Raw genomic sequence first — 21,477 nt, forward strand, 5'->3', positions numbered from 1 at the left:
TTTGAATTCTACTTTGCAAAGAGAAGTCTCATGCGGCTGGTTTGAATGCACAATAAATTCCTGTACTGATACTTCCAGCCATATTCACATGTTCTGGACTTTTGCGGAGCTCACAGGCTTTACTCTTTTTCCTGAGTCTCAGCAGGAGCAGTCCAGCTTAGCATCCTCTAGCCTGCTGCCAAGGATGGAGGCGGCTGGGGACGGGGCCCCCCTCGACTTTTCTGGGCGATCGCTTTTGCAGGACCGCGGCCAGCCTCTGCTGGAGGCTGCGGTGCCGGCCAGCCCTTGCTGCCCGCCGGACTCCAGGAACGGCCCCGGGAGCCGGTGCGGGTGCCGGGGTGCGGGGGCCGGGGGCGGGCGCGGTGCCCGGAGCGCGGAGCGCGGATCGCGGCCGTCCCGCCCCGCGGGGTGCCGGGGAGGGCTGTCCGCCGCACGTCACCGCCGCCTGCGATAAATGCCCGGCGGGGCGGGCGCCGTGGGGAGAAGCGTGGAGCGGCTCGGGGCGCTGGTGGTGACCCGGAGGCGGGCGGGGGAGGCTGCGGCGGCGGCTGAGCTCGGCGGCGGCCCCGCTGCTGGACACGTCCGCGCCCGCCGCGCCGCTCCCAGCGCCGCTCGCCGCAGCCGGCGGGGCCAGGCCGTGCCCGCGCCCCCGGCCCGAGGCGGGCGTGGCGAGGAGGCGGCGGCGGAGCGAAGCTGGCTGCGGGGAGAGCGGGCAGCCGCCGCCGGAGCGGTAAGGGCACTGGCGGGGCAGCATCCTCCCCGCAGCATCCTCCCGCGGCGGGCCCGGCGGCCGGGGGCGCTCCGGGCGGGTCGGCTGCTCCGCCGAGAGCGGGGCCGGGCGCGGGCGGCGCGCTGGGGAGCGCTCGGCTCTGCCCTTTGTGCTTCCCTCCCGGCCGCCGGGTCCGCCGGGGCGGGATTCGCGCGGGCTCGCCCGGGGAGAAGGAGCGACCTCGGCTTTGCTGCCTACAGCGCTCAGTCGCGTAGTAGGCGTTGTTAGAATGTCGCATTCTTGCAAGTGGCGCTACTTTTTCTGCGAGTTTTCAGTGCTTTCCTTTGCTTGGTGACTAGAAAAACGCCGTCTCCCCCGTTTTCGTGTCCGAGTTGAATACCTTTAATTTAATTAGGGTTTTGGAAATCGTAAAACAAAAGCTTTAATCAAGGTCACAGTTTGAAATGCGCTAAGAGGGGATACTTTGTATCAAGTTAATTGTGGATTTCAGTTTACACTTTGGCAATGACTGCAAGCCTTTAACCTTCTTTTGTTAAGTTCCAATAGTGGAAGACCTTATCAACTGTCTAATCTTCGTTGATGTCTGGCTCCTTTTAAGCAGATATGAAAAGCATGCTTTTTGCATGCAAGCACTGAAATGTGCATGTCAATGTAATATATAAAACCACTTGAACAAACAGAAGTTCATAAGGCTGAAGATAAGCTATCTTCCCAAATCAACAGTGTGCACTTTTAGAGTAAAAAATGCAGCATCCTGCTCTCTCCCCCTAGAACAACAGTTACAAAATCTGTATGAACTAAAGATTTTTTTGCTTAATAAATCCATACAGGCTGGTCCTTCAGTCTACAAATTAAAAATTCTCTCTTATGCATTTACAGCCAGCAAACCTGGAAGAAAGACTTTGTCTTGGAGCTAACTCCTGAGCATTTTGAGATCATTCATCATGAAGTATGTAGTACAGGAATGGCTCAGAGTAACTACCTTGCTATTCATAGCTCAAGCAGTTTCTGCAATGGTTCTTCCCAATGCCACGCTCTTAGAGGAACTTTTGGAAAAGTACATGGATGAAGATGGTGAGTGGTGGATCGCCAAGCAGAGAGGGAAAAGGGCTATCACAGACAGTGATATGCAAAGTATCTTGGATCTTCATAATAAATTACGGGGTCAGGTGTATCCACCAGCTTCCAATATGGAATATATGGTAAGGAAAAACGGATAGTGACATGCAGAAAAAAATGTTCTTAGAATAGTTGCTATCACTTTATAAAACAGCATACTTTCAGTCTTAGCTTGCTTGTTTTCTCCTTTAAAGTACTTGTCACTTGTTTGTCTTTTTTTCTTTGTACAGGTATGAACTGTGAGATAAAAATGCCTGTTTGTGCATCAAGTGTCATGCTCTACTTATATTAATGTGTTTAATCTCTCATAGCTCTGCTAAATTTAAGTGGCAGTTCCTCAGTGTTAGGGGCCAATTTCCAAAATTGCAGTACTCAATAAAGTTGATTGTAATTATGGCCTAAACTTTAGCATCTGAGAAGAGTACTGAGCAATGAAGTTTCAAGGTAGCATGCATGTATTCTTTCCCATGCTTCTAGGTTGGATGGCATTTCTGAACAAAATGAGGATCTTACAACAAGAAAGTCTTCTATTTAAGTTGGCACATGTTACTGGAGGGCTGTATATTTCTGTGTTCAAGTTAATAATGTAATTTCTGTTTATTTTTTTTCCTTAAGAAGCCTCTATATTTGGCCTATTATTAGTGGCAGTAAGTTCCATGTTTCTGAACTTTGTTTTTATGCCATAGTTCAAGGCTAATTCTATCTCTCCTTGCTAAGTAGATGAAATCAGGTCATTAAAGTTTTTAAGAAGTCTAGAGCTTTAACAATAATGGGCAAGTTTTCTTTTTTCTGCACCTTTTTCCTGTGTCCACATGATATATTGTTGACTTATCTGTTCATGCACAAGAGAAAGAGCATTGGTATAGGTTGAGTTGTTTATTTGAAATATTTTACAGATTTCTTGTCACTTTCCATGACAGAGGTTTATATTAGCACGTTTCCAGATAAAAATATCTTTCCTAGACTGGAGTGGTGACTTTCAGGTTGGAGATCTGTTTGAACTGAGTATATATGAGTCCTGGAGAAGCCATACTTGCTTAAACCATCAGTGCAATCATAGGATGGTTTGGGTTGGAGGAGACCTTTAAAGGTTCTCTAGTCCATCCCCCATTCAAGGCAGTTTAACTTAAGTTTACCTATTAGAGTGTTATTGTATTAGACTAACAGCCGTCAGGAATGAAATCACAGGATATATTGCCACATATCATCTCCAAACAAAGGGATGATAATACCTGAAACCCCTTTAACCCATTCAGTTACAATTGTCTGCACAAATTCGTAAACTTTGTTTTCTGTTGCAACTTTTCGAGACCTTGCTATAATAGAGGTTAACATTTTGCTCCCAGTCATTCAGGCCAACTTTTTTCTGGAAAGCTCAAAAACAAGCAATTAAGTTTTTTTTTGTAAAAGAAGAATTGGGAAGACTGTTGCTTTCCCTTGTTAAAATACTGCAAGCCTTTTTCTTGAGATTCTCTGAAAGCGTAGGTATTTGTAGTTATGTGGCTTTTTCCATTCCTAATGCCATACTACATTTGCCTGTCTTATATATCTTGGAAAGGAGAATTTGGATATACTCACAGAAGTAAGGTTTTTGACAGCTTTATTCAAAGATTCCTCCAGCACTGCACACACTTGGGCTTAAACTCTGTGTTGGGTCTACATCTGGAACAAGTTTTTTTGGTTTTGTTGTTTTTTCTGTGCTCTCCAATGGTGTCTGAGCCAGAGAGTACAAGTAGCATGGAAAAGCAATTACCCAGTTTTAACATCAAGGATGTTACTCAGAACAGGGCAGCAGCTTTGAAGAGAGTGGGATTCGATTTTGGCATAATGTCCTAGGAAATGAGGGATTAGGATAGGCAAAGGTTTGTGACCTGTGAAAGGGTCTGTTTAAAGTCTGTGGTCAGAGGGATAGATACCTGTGGAGGGTATGAGAAGGGTGTGGAGAGAGCCTGAGTGGTCAAGCAGGTGTTGAGGAATTGTTGTGATGGAGAGAAAGAGCATTTGAGGAATGGATACGGTTAATCTAAGACCTGTGACTGTGATTTGGATCAGAAGTTTATGAAACTAGTTTAAGAGCACAGACATTTGTTAAGGGAGGCCATTTGAAAAGTCTAAACCTGTTAGTAAGTGGGGAGGAAGATTGTATCTGGAGGAAGCAGGGGAGAGTTGATACTGGGAATGGGGACAGGAGGGTTCAGAAGACAGTGGGAACCACGTGCTGCTTGAGCAGAATGAGGAAAGGACAGGACTGCTGATTGTTTGCACATATATTTTTATGGTACTCCTGGAGATTTTCCTTTCAATGTCTTAACAAAGATAATAGTGCTCCAGAAGAGGGAAACCATCCATTTAAATGCTTACCTGATGTTCAGCAAGATAAATGAGTGCAGCTGAAATTCCACTGTCTACTTTTGGTGTGGTTTATTAATACAGACATGCTGGCAAACATGTCTCCTGCTATTGGCACACTCATGTCCCTGTAAACTGCCCTTTGTATTAGTAAAGCCTTTCCTTGTGAATAGAGCTAGTTCTGCTTGAGGGAGTGAAGTTTTATGTCTCACTGAACCTGAATGGAGATGAGCAAGGTCCAGGTGCCTCCCTGATAAACCTCTATCTCAATAAATCTGTGGTGTAGTTGAGAAATTTAAGATACCCAAGAGTGCTTGGAGCTGGGAGAAGTATGTGGGGGCTGCATGCTCCCACTGCACTGTCAGGTTACCTGAGATGTTCCAGACTAAAAGGCAGCTCTGGCTGAAGTGCCTCTGTCCTGCTCCTGCCTCTGGAATGCACCTGAGTTGATGATGAGACTGATCCAAGTACTTAAAGAATCAGTTTTAATTTTAAAACGTGTAATTTTAAGGGTTTTTTTTCCACTCTGAGTCATGACACTATCTCCCTGTGTGGCAGAATCAGATGAGTACCAGTGCTGATAAAAGAACATTGGAATGCATAACTGAGGAATGGGTGGGATTGAGAACCACATTGGGTAGGAGGTATTGGTTTTATTACTCACAAAGTCCAGCCTTACCTTTGAGATAAGGCCTGCAGCATAAGATCTTGGTTCTATTAAAAACAAAACAAAACAAAAAAGAAAAAAAAAGAAAAAAAAACCTAAAAACCCCAACCAAACAAAGCCAAAAAAAAAAAAAAACCCTCAAAAAAACCCCAAGGAAAATGAAAAAGTTGCATTACTGAGCTGTACACTCTTCCCATATGCTTTGAAAAAGCAAACATTATTGGGCTGTCATAGTTCAGAGACCTAAAGTTACAGTGCAAGAAGATTCACAGCAGCTAGGTCTAATGAACCAAGTGTTCTCATGGTTGTCTGGCTGAACTTACTGGATGAAAAGTTCATCTTCCCAAGTACTGTGGCTCTGGTGGTGAGCAGTAATGGATTCCTAAGATAAAAGGATAAGAATAAAGCATGTGAAAAAAGAAACTTCTGCAATGAAGCACCCCAGCTTCCAGCAGACAGCAGCTAAGGGACTTCCTCAATCTGCTGTTGCACTTTTTGCATCAGATGGAATAGTCTCACATGGAATTTTCTTTATTAATCTGAAAGCTTATGATTCCACTTGTATTTTTTGAATCCATGGCATCAATTTTCAGAGCTCTATAAATTTAATTATGTAGTGGGTGAAAAAGTACATTTGTTTTCCTTTAAACTTCTATTTGATGCCTTATTTTTCTTTATTGTGAGAAATAGTAATTTCCTCAGTGATTACAAGGCTTTCAGCTGAAGAATCCTAATTCCTTTACTTGAAAACTGTTCTATGTGAAAAGCTGTCCCATTTTGCAATGGTTGTCCTGTTTTCCTTTTAATGCAAAAGGGACAAACCAAACTGTGGATAGTTATGGCATACTGCAAATTGTTATACTGTATTTATTTTCTTCACTTCCTAACAATTTCTAACATTCTTTTACTTTTTCAGTTAATGTCCTACACCTGACATGTTTCATAGAGCTATTGACAATTACTTCAAGATCTTTCTAATGTGCTAAGAGGTCATTTACTACACCACTGTGTATATATAGTTGGCTGTTTTCTCCAGCAATGTCCTTATTACTTTGTATTCATTCACACTGAATGCTAGAAATCATTTTGTTGTCCAGTCACTTAGCATTAATGAGTCTCCTGTCTTTATCTTTCATTTTTCCTATCCTGTTTTTACCTGTCTTAAATAGTGAACACTATATTGCATTCTCTTTTCTTGGGCTTTTGTGGAGACGGTGTGCTGCAGAGACCATGGACACATCTTGCAGGGAATCTGAAAATTATTTTGTATTCTTAAATCCCTTCTCTGTCATTTATCACTTCTTCCTTTTCCTATGATAGCTTAATTTTGTTTGTTTGTTATTTTTAAGTAACTTAGGAACTCTGTGGAAAATTTCACTGCACTTGCATGTTGACACCTTCAAGATGTAATATATGTGGGAGTAATTATCTGTGTATTTCGTATTTTTTTAACTTGCCCTATAAAATCATTCCAGTGGAAGTCAGTTTTTAGTCTGTGGTTTCTCAGGATCTTCTAGAAGCTTCTTAAAATATTATCAACCATGTGCTGGTTTTTGTTAATGAGCTAACAGCAGAGATAGTGTACTGCACAGTAATCAGAAGTGTAATGAGCAAGTTCTTCCAGGTTCTTGAAGGATATTGTTTAGTCCTGGCAATTTGATGCTGTCAGTGTTTTCAGTTTTGGCTATTGTTTCTTAAGGCTGATTTGGATCCTCCAACTCACCTTCTATCTCTTTTCCTGTATGGAAGAATTCTGGTGTGGGAATGTGCATAAGCTCCTCTGTAGGGAGCAGTATTGCAAAAATGCATTAAACTCTTCTGCAGTGGCCTTATGTGACCTTATGACTGCATGTTAGATCATTCTTTCCTAGACCTTCTCCTTCAAAGTTGAGAGAGTTTTTGGGTTGTTGACATTATGACTTAAATAGAAAAAGAAAAATCTTTATTTGACGTTATGATGAACAGTGTGTTATGAAAATGCATGGCAAATGCATGTTGTATATTTTTTTATTTGGATTGCTTCCTTTTAAAGAAAGGTGTAAGGAACATTTTCTCTTTGCTGTGCACATGAATTTAACAGCGCTGGAAAGAGAGGAGAGAGGAATGAGGTTTCCCTGCTCCCCTTCTAAGGCACCTGAGCAGAGCATAGAGCATATGGTTTGTTGTGGATTCATGTGAAGTAGTTCTCTTATTCAGCTAGAAAGGGTTTGCTGCATATTAATAAATTCTTACTAGTTTGTAAAGCCTTAATAAAAAGGCGAAAAACTTCCTGAACTCCTAATCTTTTTTTTTGAAGCATTGGTTGAGTATCATGTACTGAAATTGGAAAAACTATTTTTTCACTATAATTTCATTGAAAACATTGCACCTTAGTAAACCTGAATATATTAATGAAAACCAATTTCCTTCATGGTTATTGCAGTCAAGACTATGAAAATAGTCATTATTATTTGGATAGTGGAAGTTGTTAATTCCTCTATATTCCAAACAGTTGTAGTTTGCAAAATAAAATAAATCACCAAGAATAATATTCACAAAAGTCATTTTGGTTAAGGAATTTATATTTAAATCATTCTTTTAGTATTCATTCCTTGATTTCATACATATTTTCCCAAAGAAAGAAGTGAAATGATTAATGTGAGATCCCCATTCCATACATGTGCCTTTGCTATACTTAAGAGTATTCAGGTTTCAACTTGATAGATAGCTGAGCATTTCAACCTGGTATTTCTTGGCCCCAAGCCATGCACTGCATTTTGTAATTACTGTAATTGGAGACACCAGTGTCTTCTAGGGCAAGGAAGTCTTCGCTTATTTAGTTATCTCTAGTCTTTTGGCCAGATCCTGCCAAAAAATACCAGGGATGTCATTGCAAAGCCCATAACTTGCTTCTATAAAGTTTTACTTTGGAAGACTTGTGAGGAAGGTACAAAGTTCTAGAGGTGCATTTCAAACAGTTCAGATTAGAATATTTATTTGTGTGTAGTTGTACATATTTTGTTTATAGCTGTGTATAGCTGTACATATTTTGTGTATAGCTGTACCATATAGCTGTGTGGTTCTTCAGGAAAATTCTGGATGTGTATCTGGCAGCAGTGTTGGACCCATATTTTGTTCACAGAGGAAGAAAAAAAGATATATTTTTTCTTAGTTTGGTATAATGTTTGGTACAATATTTCTGTAAGTCTTAGTTTGAAAATCTTGGTAGTGATGTGTTGAAAGTGCTAATACCATATAATTCCTTTCAAAACCATGACTAATTCATGACTTCTATGAAGGGCTTTATATTTTGGGAGGCTTGAAGACTTGCCTCCCTTTCAGTAGCTTCAGGAAGACTTCAGAAGAAAAAAAAATTAAGAAATTTTTCTTATTTAGATTTTTTTAAAATTTTCCTGTAGGCAATCTTCTGTTATAGTTAAATAGAAACCATTGGACTTTGGATAAATATGAACCCACTAGTGCATAGAGCTCTTGCATAATAGTAAAAGATTATTCATGGTATCATAGGGACTGAATAGGGATCAAAATAAATTTTCTTGCTATTTTTGCGATGCATTTAGGTTCTATGATCAGTTTAATCAGGGAGTAGCAGCTCCTCTCTATGTGTCTCTGCATGTTCCTAGATTAGATTTTTTTTTTTATTCTTGTAGTATCCCTAGGAGAATTGAAACAGCATTAGAAAACATAAAGGAAGGCCTTGTAATGCATACACATGTTTTGGTGAATTTTTCTGTTCTGAAGTGCCCTTTTAAATTTCCTAGACCTTTCTGACAAAACATTTTGATGTCTCTGTTTAGTGTATCTTACCCATCTTGCCGAAACTCTTTAGGGATGCTTGATTAAAAACAATTCCTGTTCCTTCTGAGCAAAGGGCTTTGGTTTGTGGAATTGCCTAAGTGGCTGAAAAGCACTTTGGGTGCCAAGAACAGAGCAGCTCTATTCAGAGGAAACCTGCCCTCTTTCCCTCTGGTTTTCCACTTTTCTGCTTCACTTCAAAGATTGGTGGAAGTGCTTCAGCTCCTTTGCCTGTGCTCAAAGGCTACTGACTCTGCATCAAAGAGCACAGTGACGTTGACTTATCCTCTTATTCTCCCTGGCAGTTTTAGCAAAGGATTGTGCAATGTGAAGTGGCCAAGGAAAAAAAGTGGTATGACTTCTATTGATGTAATGCCAACAACAACTAAGCAACTCCAAGTAAAGAAACTGAAAGTGGAAAGTAGCAAAAAGGCTCACTGTCTCAAAGTTGAAGGGAGCTCTCCCAAAATAAAATAATTAGCAACACAGGACAGACACTGTTCATCTTTTACTTTTGCTTTTGAGAAGTTTTTTATGCCCAAATTAAAGAAGATCATTAAATATTAATCAGCAGTAGCAGAATCTAAGCTGAAGTATAACATATGAACATAAAACAGAAAGAATCAATGAAATCTATGAAAGTAGCTCCCTGTTGCCTGCCATTTTCATATTTGCCGTGGAATCTTCCTCAACTAATTTTTTTCTTTTTAATTGAGAAAAAAACCTACTTATTTCCTAACATTATTTTATTGAAATACTAGATATGAAGTTATCCTGTTCGATGTAAATATAATCAGCCTCAGATTTGGCGTGAGTCAGTATCATTAAAAAAGTGTGATTCAAAGCAAAAGACTATCCTCTAGTAATATGAAGATGGACAAATTTCACTTTATTATGAAAGAAGATAACAGTTTCTTCAAATGAGGCTGTTAACTCCCGAATTTGGCTGCCTGATACATATCACAGTAGATTTGTCCTGAATTCCCTGTTGGATCTTCAAGTGGTCAGGGATTCCTTTAATATATTTTCCAATGTTTTTTTGAGATTTTATTTGAAACTATTTCTGAGAGTAATGCCAGGTCACAAATGATCAATGAATGCTTTCTGGCAGTAAGTTCAATTCACTTATGTCAAAACACAGTGGTCATCTTTTAAAAGCATTTAGTTTGACACATATTTGAGATACCACAGCTAATTCCTGTTCAAAGTCCAGGAAATTCTGTAACATGTCTAAAACTGCTGCATGAAAGCAATCAGTTACAGTGAGTTTAACCTGGTAATCACTACTATGATTTGAGGTAAGGACCTGTGCTCTGGTCAGTTTGTGATTAGCTATACATATTCATGAATAGTATTTGTAACGAATGTGTGCAATTCATAATTTGACAATGGACAAACTAGAGAAATCAAGATCAGCTTTCATGCTGTTGCTTCTCTTCTATTCCTGTTAGAATATAGAACTTGAATGATTTTTTAGTCATGTCCTAATAGACAGTCTCAATGCACTCCTTTTAAAAAGCAGCAAAGAAAATGCACTGTTTCAGAACACCTTGGAAAGCTGAATATTCCAGCACGGTTTTCTTAACATGCTTAGAGTACACAGAGACTTAAACGTGATTAGTCATGTCTGCTGGTTCCTATTCCTGGTTTTACTTCTTCAACACAAGGAGCTCAAACACTTGAAGCTCTAATAAGGAGATACTTCTAAATATTGGTGCAATTTTTTCAGTGTTTGGGAACAATATTTTTGGCCATATACCACTTTCCCGTTTCCAGGCAAAAGCCGCAGTTTTCCTGCTTTTTACTCTTTTCCAAAAGAGTGGCTGAAACCTCAAGGTCTATTCAGGGATCTCTGCCCAGTTTAAAGCTCTATAAACTCCAGGCTGCCACATGGTAGCATGTAAGTTCCTTACATTTCACTTCTAGCCAGGTAGTAGTTTTCCAGCAGAAAATGCCTGTCTTAACTTTCTTGGTAGAGGAAAGTTTGGTAGTTTTAGCTATTCTTTCTTTGTGCTAAAAGAATATACCAGTACTAGTTAGTGGTGTTTTTACTTTCAAGAGAAATCTTGCCTGTTTTTTTTTGCCTGAGTTTTTGTGGTCACTACTGCATAAGGGACCTCGGGCTGTGGGGAGACCACATTTTTTTTCTGACTCAAATGACTGGAGGTAAGCATCTCAGTTGAGTGAAAATTATTTGCTTTTCAGATGTGCTAATTAATTATGATTAGTTTTCATGGACTTCCTTCAGTATTTTTGTACTGATGAAATTGTCTCACTGAAGCATGACTCAAAGACAAGCTGATGAAAACTGCCAATGCCTGTTCATCAAGAAGAGATCATGTCAAACCAATCCATTTTTACTCTTTTAATCACCCAGTAGTTAGGGAAGTAGTAGGTGCCATATTTTGACTCTGGAAAGTTCTTGACACTCTCGACCCTGATGTTTTTGGGAGAGAAAATTGACAGAATCTCCTTTTAAACAGGCAGAAGATTGAAGGTGTTGGAGCCTCTTCTGTTTTGGTTGAACACTTACGACATGTGTAAGCAAGGAGTACACCTGAAAACTGCAGTGTGTGTGTACATATATATATATATATATATATATTATACACACACACACACACACACACACACACATATATAGATATATATTCTGGGGAGAGGATGGGGTTGTTTTAAAGAACATGATTAAAATCAGAACTTGAGGAGTAGAAGTAATGGCTGGGGATGAACATGCTGAAACTTAAGCAAGGTATGAAACGAGGAAGAAATCAAACTGGTGAAGTACAAGGGATAAAATGTTGTGGTAAAACTGCAACATAAAGATGCAGGAGTTGCACTGACTTAAAAAATAATATGTGGCACCAATCTGTAAAGGGAGTTGTCCATGTGTGAAACTGATGAGAATTTGTCTGAAATGGAAATGTCCATTTCTGGTTTAGCCATTGTAGAGAGAATAAAAGAGATTAATAAGATTGATTATGAAGACAGAATATGTGATTTATGAGATGATTGAAGGAATGAAGCAGCTGAATTTGGTTAATCAGGGAAATAAATAAATAAAGGTAGTTACAGGAAAGAGAGAGATTTCTTTTTAGGTGACAATAAAACATCAGCTAGCATAGCAGGGCAGGAGGTTTAGGTTGCATACCAAGGAGATCCTCTACTCTTACAACCATAAAAATCCAGAAGGAAATAAAAGTCAATATTATTCTGAAAGTACTGTTACTATTTCAAATTATAAAAATGTGGATAGTACACATACATTTGGCTCAGTGGAAAAGGCTAGATAGACTACAGTCAGGATCAGTCTTTTGAAGTAATTTTTAAGTGTACCTTTCCATTTTTCTGTGTTGGTGCCATGCAGGTGATTTCTAGTTTTCAACTGTATTTCTGGCATATTTGCTCATGGCATTTCTCATTCTATGTTTCATCTTTACTTTTTTTTTTCCTTCTCAGTGTCATTAGTCTTAATACAGTAGATTCCTTTAAAAAGTAAATAAATGCCCATACTGTACTGTGGTATTTACTTTACCACTCTTTCCCTATATTTAGAATGTATACAGCAATGAGGTATTTGTACTATGCCATGGTAAATGTTTACTTTCAGTGGTGCCCACTGTACTTACTTTTCCATCTTTACTGAGCTTGAATTTTAGCTCTTCTTTAATTTCTGTATAGTCCCAGTCCATATGATTTTTTCTGCCTTCCAACATATGTGAAAATATATCCAATTAAAATGTTACCGCTGTTGAGGGTTTTTAAAAAATTATTTTTGCTGGAAAATGTTTTTTGAGCTACTGGCCTTTGCAGTTGCAATACTTTTTGGTGTAATAGGTGGACTCCTGCTGGTGTGCCTTGGATGAGAATGTACATTTTTGATTTAACACTCATGCAACACAAATGGTGGGATTCATCTCACAAAGCTTTTGATGTCTGTGGTGTAGGTGTCTGCATTTGGGCCAGTCCCCTTTAATTAGTAGGGAAAAATGAGAACGTCCAACAAACAGTTTATCTCAGTTAAAAGTGGGTGACTAAAATTATCTCCTTCTGTAGATGCTTATTTTTCTATGTAACTGCAAAAGTTATTTAGATAATTAGCTCAGATGTAGGTATCTGCTTTGAGGCTGTTTAAATTCAGGATACATAAATCCCACCTCATGTAATTTGTTTGGCTGTTGATGAATTTTAATTTAAGATGTGGTAGTCTCACTGAAACAGCAGCTCCTCCAATAAGCAGGACATTGGTTTCAGTCCACACTGTACCTAAATCCTGTGTTGACAGAGGTTAAATTCCAAAATTTGAAGTCCAGTATGTAAAGCTAAACTGTGGTTTATTTAAATGTGATATGGTGTAAACCAGAAGCAGTCATAAGATCCATATTTTCTGCAACATCCCTGCTGCAAAATGTGCAGTCTTCTGGGGTAGAAGAGGAGTCAGCAGCTGGAGGCAGTAGCTGCTGCTACAATTTAGTTTAACCTGCCCAGCTGGGTTTTGGCTTCAGACAGGGAAGTGTTTGAGAACATTTGTGAAACACTGATAGTGCCATATCTGTGTGTCTTTGATGGTGAACTAGTTTTAACAGGATACTGATGAAAGAAATGCCTGTGTTGACAACTGTTGTGGTGCCATTCAAGCAGATTTGTAGAGCAAAAGAATTGATGCTGAGAACCTGACATTCATGCTAATTGCATTTCAGGGTTTGTTTTTTTCTGCTCTGTCTCTCTGTGTGGAATGAACACCCATGAACAACTTCAAAGTGCACTCTAGCAGTGTTATACAAAACAAAAGGAATAGTTTCAAGGAGGTTCATACTGCTGAGCAATTTGTGATATTTTCAGTGTGTGCCTATCTCAATGTAGAAAGCCAGCCCTGACGATGGTACCTTGTCCAAAAGATAAATCTCGTGGTCATTTTCTGACAAAGTGAGCAATACTTTTTCTTGATAAACAAGTTGAATTACCTTGCATGTAGTATCAAACGATTCCCAGTCAAAGTGCTGGGAATCAGTTACCTTGATGAACTTCCATCTTCTTGTGCTCCCTTCAGTACCCTGCATTTACCAAGGAATTCTCATAGAGCAGTCATTGAAACCTGGTGACATCAGAGCATGGATGAGGGAACTGCTGGATGAGAAATCAGGTGCTGTTCACACCTGTTTTTCAAAAAATTATAGTCTCCCTTTTTATGGAAAGAAATTTCCTATATTTTTAAGTAACAGTGTTTGAAGTTTAATTCATCCTTTGGCAAACAAAAGGGTCTTTGTCTATAGCTATGCAGAGATTTCTTTTCAACTTTACCATTTCTTTCAAAGAGTTGTTTTAAAAATATCCTTAGTTTAAATCTGTAAAATACTGACTGTTTCTGAGTATTGTGGAAAAACTTCTTGAATTAAGCTTATATCTTAATTGAGGTCAGCTCTATATTTATTTCAGTAGCCAGATTTTAATATCACGAATGACATTGTGGTTAAAATTTGAGAAATGCTTACTTCTGGTAGGATGTAAAATAAATAGATTGCTGTGACTCTTCATATTCTTCCATATTTATTCTGGCTTCTTTTAAAATCCCAAGCAGCTTGGCAATTTAAAGATCACTAATTGGTTTTGTATTTGAACTTATTCGTTGTGTTATTTGATCTGAATGAACATGAAAACTTAGGTGTTTATCTTTGTTTGTATATGGAGATGCTTTATTGTTTGAAACCCAAAGCTTGCCTTCATGCAAGTGAAATAAGGGAATGCTATTAAAAGCACAAGAATAAAATTTGTATTCCATTAAAGAGGTATATTTTAAATACTTAGGGAGATTATTTTACCTGTTTGTTTCATTTAGCCTACTTTGTGCATGAAATGCATTATATTTAGAACTAATCTGACAGGATTAGTATGAAAATACTTTAAACAATCTTTTATCTTTAGAATTAAGATGCAGAGCGTTTCTTCATAGAACTTCAATTAGAATAATTAGTTGAGGAAAGAAATTTGGATCTCTTATTTTAATTACTGAAAGAGAAGAACAAAATTCAAGGTAGTATCAAAAATGTAAAGCGGCTGGCTCCTTTCTGTTCTTGATCCCATCTCTGAAACATGTTGATAATTCAGTGGAAAATCTTCAGAATTCTTCAAATTCCACCTACATGTAACTGTAGAATTGGCCTTTAGAAATACCTATAAGCTAATTTTCTTAGAGTAAGCTGTGATGTAGTATTGCAGTATTATAGATTTCTTGTACAAGTTTTTAATTTTTTTTTTCAGAAATTTCATACAAATTCATGTTACTAGCACTTGTGTGTAATTTTTGCATTACTGGAGTAGTCAGATATAAATTAAAGATAGTTTTCCAAGTGGTTGCATCAGGGATTAGGATATCATTTATAGAATCACAGAATTGGTAAGGGTGGAAGGGACCACTGTGGGTCACCTGTTCCACCCTCCCTACTCATGCAGGGTTATTCTAGATCACATGGCAAAGGACAGCATCCAGATGATTCTTGAAATCTCCGGTGAGGAGGACTGAGCTCAGTTCTCAATCTGTTCCAATGCTCAGACACCCATACAGTAAAGTTCTTGCTCATGTTTGGGGGGAGCTTCCTATGCCTCCGTTTCTGCCATTGCCTCTTGTCCTATTGCCTGGCACTAACAAGAAGAGCCTGGCTTCAGTCTCTTGGCACCCTCATACCTGGGGTTTTTTGTCCCCAGGTGCAGGACCCTGCATTTGCCTTTGCTGAATTTCAGATGGTTCTTCTCTGCTTGTCTCTTCACCCTATCAGGATCATTCTGAAGGGCTGCAGAGCTCTCTGGGCTTTTTTTTGCTGCTCCCAGCTTTGTATCATCAATGAAACTACTGAGGAGGCATCTGGCCCTTCATCCAAGTAATTCATAAAAAAGTTAAACAATATTTGGTCCATTATTAAAACCTGGGGTACACCACTAGAGACAGGCCTCCAAATAGACCCTGTGGCACTGATCACAACCCTGAGATCTGCTGCTCAGCCAGCTCTCAACTCACCTCGCTGTTGACTCAAGTCTGCAGTTCTTGAGTTTGCCCATGAAGATGTTGTGTGAGACAGTGTAAAGAGCCTTGCTGAAGTCATGGTAGATGATATCCACTGCTCTCCCCTCATTCAGCCAGGTAGAGGGAAATCAAGTTGGTCAAGCATGATTTAACTTTTGTGAATCTGTGTTTACTACTCCTGATCACCTTGTCCTTCACATTGGTAGAGATGGCCACCAAAATGGGGTGCTCCATTTCTTTCAAGAGATTGAGGTGGGGCTACCTCTGTAGTAATTTCCTGGGTCCTCATTCTTGTGCTTTTTGAAGACTGGGGTGACATTTGCATTTTTTCAGTCCTCAGGCATCACTCTGATCTCCACAAGCTTTCAAACATGATTGTGGGCAGCCTCACTATTGTGTCTGCCAGGTCTCTCAGCACTTTTGGATGCATCCTGTTAGGGCCCATAAACTTGCTGATCTCAAGTTTGGGTAGGTGTTCTCTGACCCAATCCTACTTGACAGAGGGAAAGTCTTCCTGCTATCATTCCATTACTCTGGTCTCCTAGATCAGAGATTCCTGAGGGCTTGTCTTGTCACTGAGACCCAATGCAAAGAACGTGTTCAGTAACTGCCTTCTCTGTGTCCTGCTGCCAGGGGCCCCCTCCATTTAGTAACAGGCCCACAGTATCCTTAGTTTTCCTTTGTTATTGATGTATTTGACAAGTCCTTTGTTCTGTCCTTGTCCTTGACCAGATTCTTGAAGGGCCTTGGCCTTCCTTCTTTCATTTTGATTTCCTCTGACAACCCTGGCCTGACCCTGCTGCCATCTCCTGTGTATTTCCTGGCTATGGTTGAGTAATGGCAGGAGCTCTTTATTCACCCACACAGGTCTCTTGCTCTCTTTGCCTGATTTCTTGCTCATCAGGATGCCTCATCCTTGAGCCTGGAGAAAACAGTCCTTGAATATCTTTCCCTCTTTTTATTTAAGATCATTATAGTGATCCTGGAGACTGGCAAGCCTTTTCATTTCTACATTGGTTTGGATTTGTGTTTTATGGTTTCTGTCATGGTAGGTTTTGGAGACACAAGTAATTATGACTTCTAGCACTTGTATCTCTTTTTTGTCTACTGGGTGTAGGAGATTAGCGATGCTTTACTCACATTTTTTTCTTTGAAGTTTCTGGTAATCAAGAAAGTGACTAATCTCTAGGAAATTCTTTGGAACGGAGATATTTGGACATTCTTCCAGAATGTTTTATAAAATTTATACTCATTAGTAGAGAGGTGGGTTGTTTTTTTTTTTTTTTAATTTTAACTTCTGTTGAAACTTCTATGTTAACTTCTATTCTGTTTCAGGAAGCAGAAGCTTTGATGAGGAAATGAACCCATAGAACAATGAACATTGCACTTAATGAGTTCTTTCCCCCTTTAGTGCAATTTGCACTTGACTGATTTTTTTTATATCTGAATATGTATCACTTTTGATATTTACTCCATCACATCTCGAAATACACTTAAGTGATTAAATGAAACGGAAATTATGTTATGTCTTGGTATTTATAAATGAAGCTGCTTCAAGTAAAGTGTGTTATGATGAGGCCTAGAAAGTGGGAAGTGTGCTTATCTCTGGCTAGGTAAGGTAAAGGGAGTAAAGACAATATCCTATACTGTGGATGAAGGCAGAGAAACGGTTAAAGAAGATGGAATTTTTTTTCAAGACCATATCCAATTTCAGCCGTACTTGGAGTGTGGGTGTTCATCTGTCAGGAGGATTAACGATGAATTTCAGTTTTTCATTGAAAAGCTGTACTTTCAGAGGTCTGGATGGCTCTGTCATGCATAGCTTTCATCACTCTTTAAAGAAAATTTTGTTAAAGGTAATTGCTTTACAGGCTTGAAGAGCTGATTCAGGCAACTACTATTGATTGCCTAGCCCTAAACTTAACAAAAAAGTATAATTATTTCAGTAAAATAGCTGCATAAAATATTTTTAAACTTGTGTGGTGAGAAAAATAGAACAATAGTACAATTCCTTTAACCGTGACTGATGTTTTAAAAGTGGAAAATGTGGGGGCGTGCTTTACAAGAGAATATCTTCTGTCTTTCTGGATGTGGTAAGAGCTATAAGAAATTGTAGCTAGCCTGTGAGGTAGGAAGGTCTAAAACAGAGCAAGTGCTGAAATTTTTGTTCTATCATAAGTCTAATTTATTCTAAATTTGTATTTCAGAGTCCAGTTGGCAAAACCATTCTTAATAGCAATTATTCAGGAAATATATTAACTTTATGACTCGTTAATCCTAAGAACTAAATCTACATATTATAAGATTTTTAGGTGGTAATACAATATATGCAGCAAAGACAAATTGTAGTGGCTTTTATTTTAAAATAATACGGTCTTGTGATTTTGTGGTGGAAGATGAAGCAACCCTATTACAGCCTATAAGAACAAAGTATTTGTGTGGAGGAAGTGTGATAATCATCATGTGTTTTTACAATGGGTACAATAGGGAGAGGAACATTTTGTGGTGGTGTGACAACTAAAGGGAAGGGGAAAAGAATTATACAAGCTGTCACTTCAGGATTTAAGATTAGAATATTTATTTCTGGAGATTAAATATTGTGGTTTATCACATAGAAATAGTGGCCTAGGAGAGTGAGTGGAAAATTTGTACAGTTTCCTAAAGTCAGTGGTCTTTGTATCCATAGGTAGGTTAACAGATTTATTCTGTCATTACTATACTATTTGAGTATTTCTGTCAAAATAAATGTTGCATTTTGGGAGTCAAAATATACCCTGCAAATTGTTTACTTGCTGATAATATTAATAATAACAGACAAAATGCCATCCAATGCATGACAGATTTCTGAAGAAGAGAAGCAAGAACACATATTCTAGGATTAAATTGAGTGAATAAAGTCTTTACATATTTATAGTCTTACATAACCAAGGACATACTTGTTTTTGATGTGTTATCTGATTAATAATTTGAAAACTGCATATCAAAATCCATAGAAAAATAAATTTTAGCATGCGGAATTTGTCTGTTATATTTGTGCAATCTTTGGCTGTGTTGATGAGTTTTCTGCCTTTTATCTGCGCCAAAAATTAGTAGACACGATCTCCAGTGTCTGCATGGGAATTTGGGTCTGGAAATACTGAATTAATGTTATTTAGATAGGATAGTCTCACTTAATGAAATTTAGTCTGAACATATGATGAAATACTTCAGGTTCTATCAACATGTTTTTCTTTACTGAAGGCATTCTAGTTTCCTAAACTGAATGTTGGTATTAGTCAGGTATCTGGAAACTATTTCTACAGCTATCAGGAAATTCCAAAAGCCAAGCAAAATGATGGATACTTTGCACTAGAGCGATGGACCACTTTGAGCAAACCCCAGCTTAGTGCAGTAAAAACTATTCTGCACTATATTCACAATATGGTATGACTTTTTTCAAGGAGAGTATGTTTTAGTATGCTTTTGAAAGAAAGAAACTTGGATTTGCCTTTCAGCTACAAGCTTATTCTTCGATCTACCTTAAAGAATAAAAATTAAGGATAAACAACAATTCATAATTTTTTTTTTACTTCTTCTAAGCATGCCTCTTTACTATCATGAATGTCCCTTTTTTTGCTAACCTATCCATAAAATCAATGAATGACAGCCTTTTTCTAGTTTTCATAATTTGCATTGGAATTGTGTATTATTTCAACAAAAGGTGGTTATAGAAAAGGAAGAGGAAATCTCATTCACTTCACATAAACTATTAGTTTAGAGGAAATAAAGTCTTGTTTGAAAGCAGGTTGGATAATACCCTTTCATTTAAGAAAAATGTCCATTACTGAAAAACAATCTCACAAGACAAAAAATGCCCTTAATTTAGCTTGGAAAGTTGAGCTAAGCCTTTCAGTTTCATATTTGTGCTTTATTCAACTGCAGCATGGCTGCATGAGGTTTTTAAAGGGAATGCTGAGAAGGGATTAATACTTTTTTTTTCTCTTGGTGAAAGCATTTTTCTTTCTTGCAAAATGCAAATACAGCATACATTTTTTAATTCTTACTTCTCAGTCTTCTGCCTCAGTCAAAGAAACTTCAAAAATAAAAGTTTTATATTTATATATATATATATTAATATGTTTATATATTTATATATATTTATATGCTTTATATTTCAGACATGGGACACAGAACTAGAGAGATCTGCAGAGTCATGGGCTGAAACCTGTCTGTGGGAACATGGACCAGCAAGCCTTCTTCCATCAATTGGACAAAATCTGGGGGCACATTGGGGAAGGTAGTTTAAGATGCTGTTTTGTGCAATATATGAGATTTTTAAAAATCTAACAAAATTTGCTTGTTAATAAAAGGAAAAAATGGCAGAAGCTACAACTTTTGAATGATCTAATACACTTTTACGGGCTTTCCTAGGTACAGGCCTCCAACATTTCATGTCCAGGCATGGTATGATGAAGTGAGAGATTTCACATATCCCCATCCTCATGAATGCAATCCGTATTGTCCCTATAGATGCTCTGGTCCTGTTTGCACACATTACACACAGGTATGTAGGTGTGCTTTGATTTTAATCACCTATGGAAAAGAGTGACAGAGACTCCCAGCTGGGTTGTGGTCTGACAGAGCACACTAAGCCTGCAGTGCATTCCACAGCACAAATGCCCAAAAAGGGTTTGTTTAGACTCCAAGTTAAAAGCCCTGGGTATCAATGACAAAGTAAGATTGTCGTACAAATCTTTAGATTTCATCCTCTTAAATGTCAGCAGGACTGAGGAAAAAGCTCACAAGCCCCTGTGTTAAACTGAGTATTACTGCTCAGTGCATTTCGCATAATTTGGATAGCTCTTCCTGTAATATGTTGAAGAAACAGATAATTTAAAAAAAAAATAAAGCTTTCTTAGGTGAATTCCTCAAACAGTAGTCTTAAAGACCTTATTTTAACTTCAGAAATATTTAAAAATTAGTGATAATGTATTTCCTGTTTCTGAAATCTGTGTATCTAGCCAGATTTTTTGTTGAGGGGTACCAGTCATGGTTTCAATGAATGGGAAATACATGATCTTCAGATCATATTATGGTACACATATAATTTTTTGATATAACATTGGAAAGCTTAAAAATTATTAATTTTTAAACACTTCTTTTCTGTTTACTAGCATAATTTACAATTGTATCTAATTTTAAAATTAAGTTACCTCTATATTCTTATTTACTGTATCTATAATCTGTAATTACATTCACTATTATACATGCAAGATCAATACATAGATACAGCTTTTTTGTGGTACTAGTTCTTCACAATAGTTGTCTCTTTCAACTCTTAAATCCTGCTGGATTTACAGATTTGGCTTAACTTGAATAAATAGATTTTCAACACCTGTCATATTTTTATCATTTGAAAATTCCAGACTTTTTAATTCTGAAAGATGAATAGAGGAGTACAGCCACCTTAGGTTGCAATGGCGTAGAAGCATATTCATTTAAAACCCATTACTTGGGTCTATTCAGTGTATGAGTATTTTTGTTATTGTTTTTGTCCTTTCTTACCTCCTTTTACTGCTTAAAAATTCTGTTGTCTCAGTCCAACCAATCCAAACCCCTCTGGGTCTTTAGGTTTTACTGGGAACTCCAGCACACAGGACCATAACTTTCAGCTCACAATTATCAATTAATTGTGATTCCAAGAATCAGATCTTCAGATCATGTTTTGTAAATGTTTTGCTGCACTTTCAAATATATGCTTAGAGCATTTGTAAAAAATTAGAGGCATATCTTTACCAGCAAGGTAAAACTTTTCTCTCT

General features: G+C 38.2%; 1 protein-coding gene across 1 annotated transcript in view; it reads left to right on the forward strand.

Moving 5' to 3' along the window:
• The first annotated feature begins 1,674 nt into the window (after positions 1-1,674).
• The window catches only part of CRISPLD1 (cysteine rich secretory protein LCCL domain containing 1), a 35,149-nt gene continuing 15,346 nt past the window's right edge, over positions 1,675-21,477 (forward strand). Inside the window, exons 1-3 of the mRNA XM_058813354.1 lie at positions 1,675-1,932; positions 19,836-19,954; positions 20,089-20,221. Of these exons, the coding sequence (XP_058669337.1) occupies positions 1,675-1,932; positions 19,836-19,954; positions 20,089-20,221 (510 nt within the window). The remainder of the gene's footprint in view (positions 1,933-19,835; positions 19,955-20,088; positions 20,222-21,477) is intronic.

Source organism: Ammospiza caudacuta, chromosome 1 (genome assembly GCF_027887145.1).
Source record: "Ammospiza caudacuta isolate bAmmCau1 chromosome 1, bAmmCau1.pri, whole genome shotgun sequence".
Taxonomy (NCBI): domain Eukaryota; kingdom Metazoa; phylum Chordata; class Aves; order Passeriformes; family Passerellidae; genus Ammospiza; species Ammospiza caudacuta.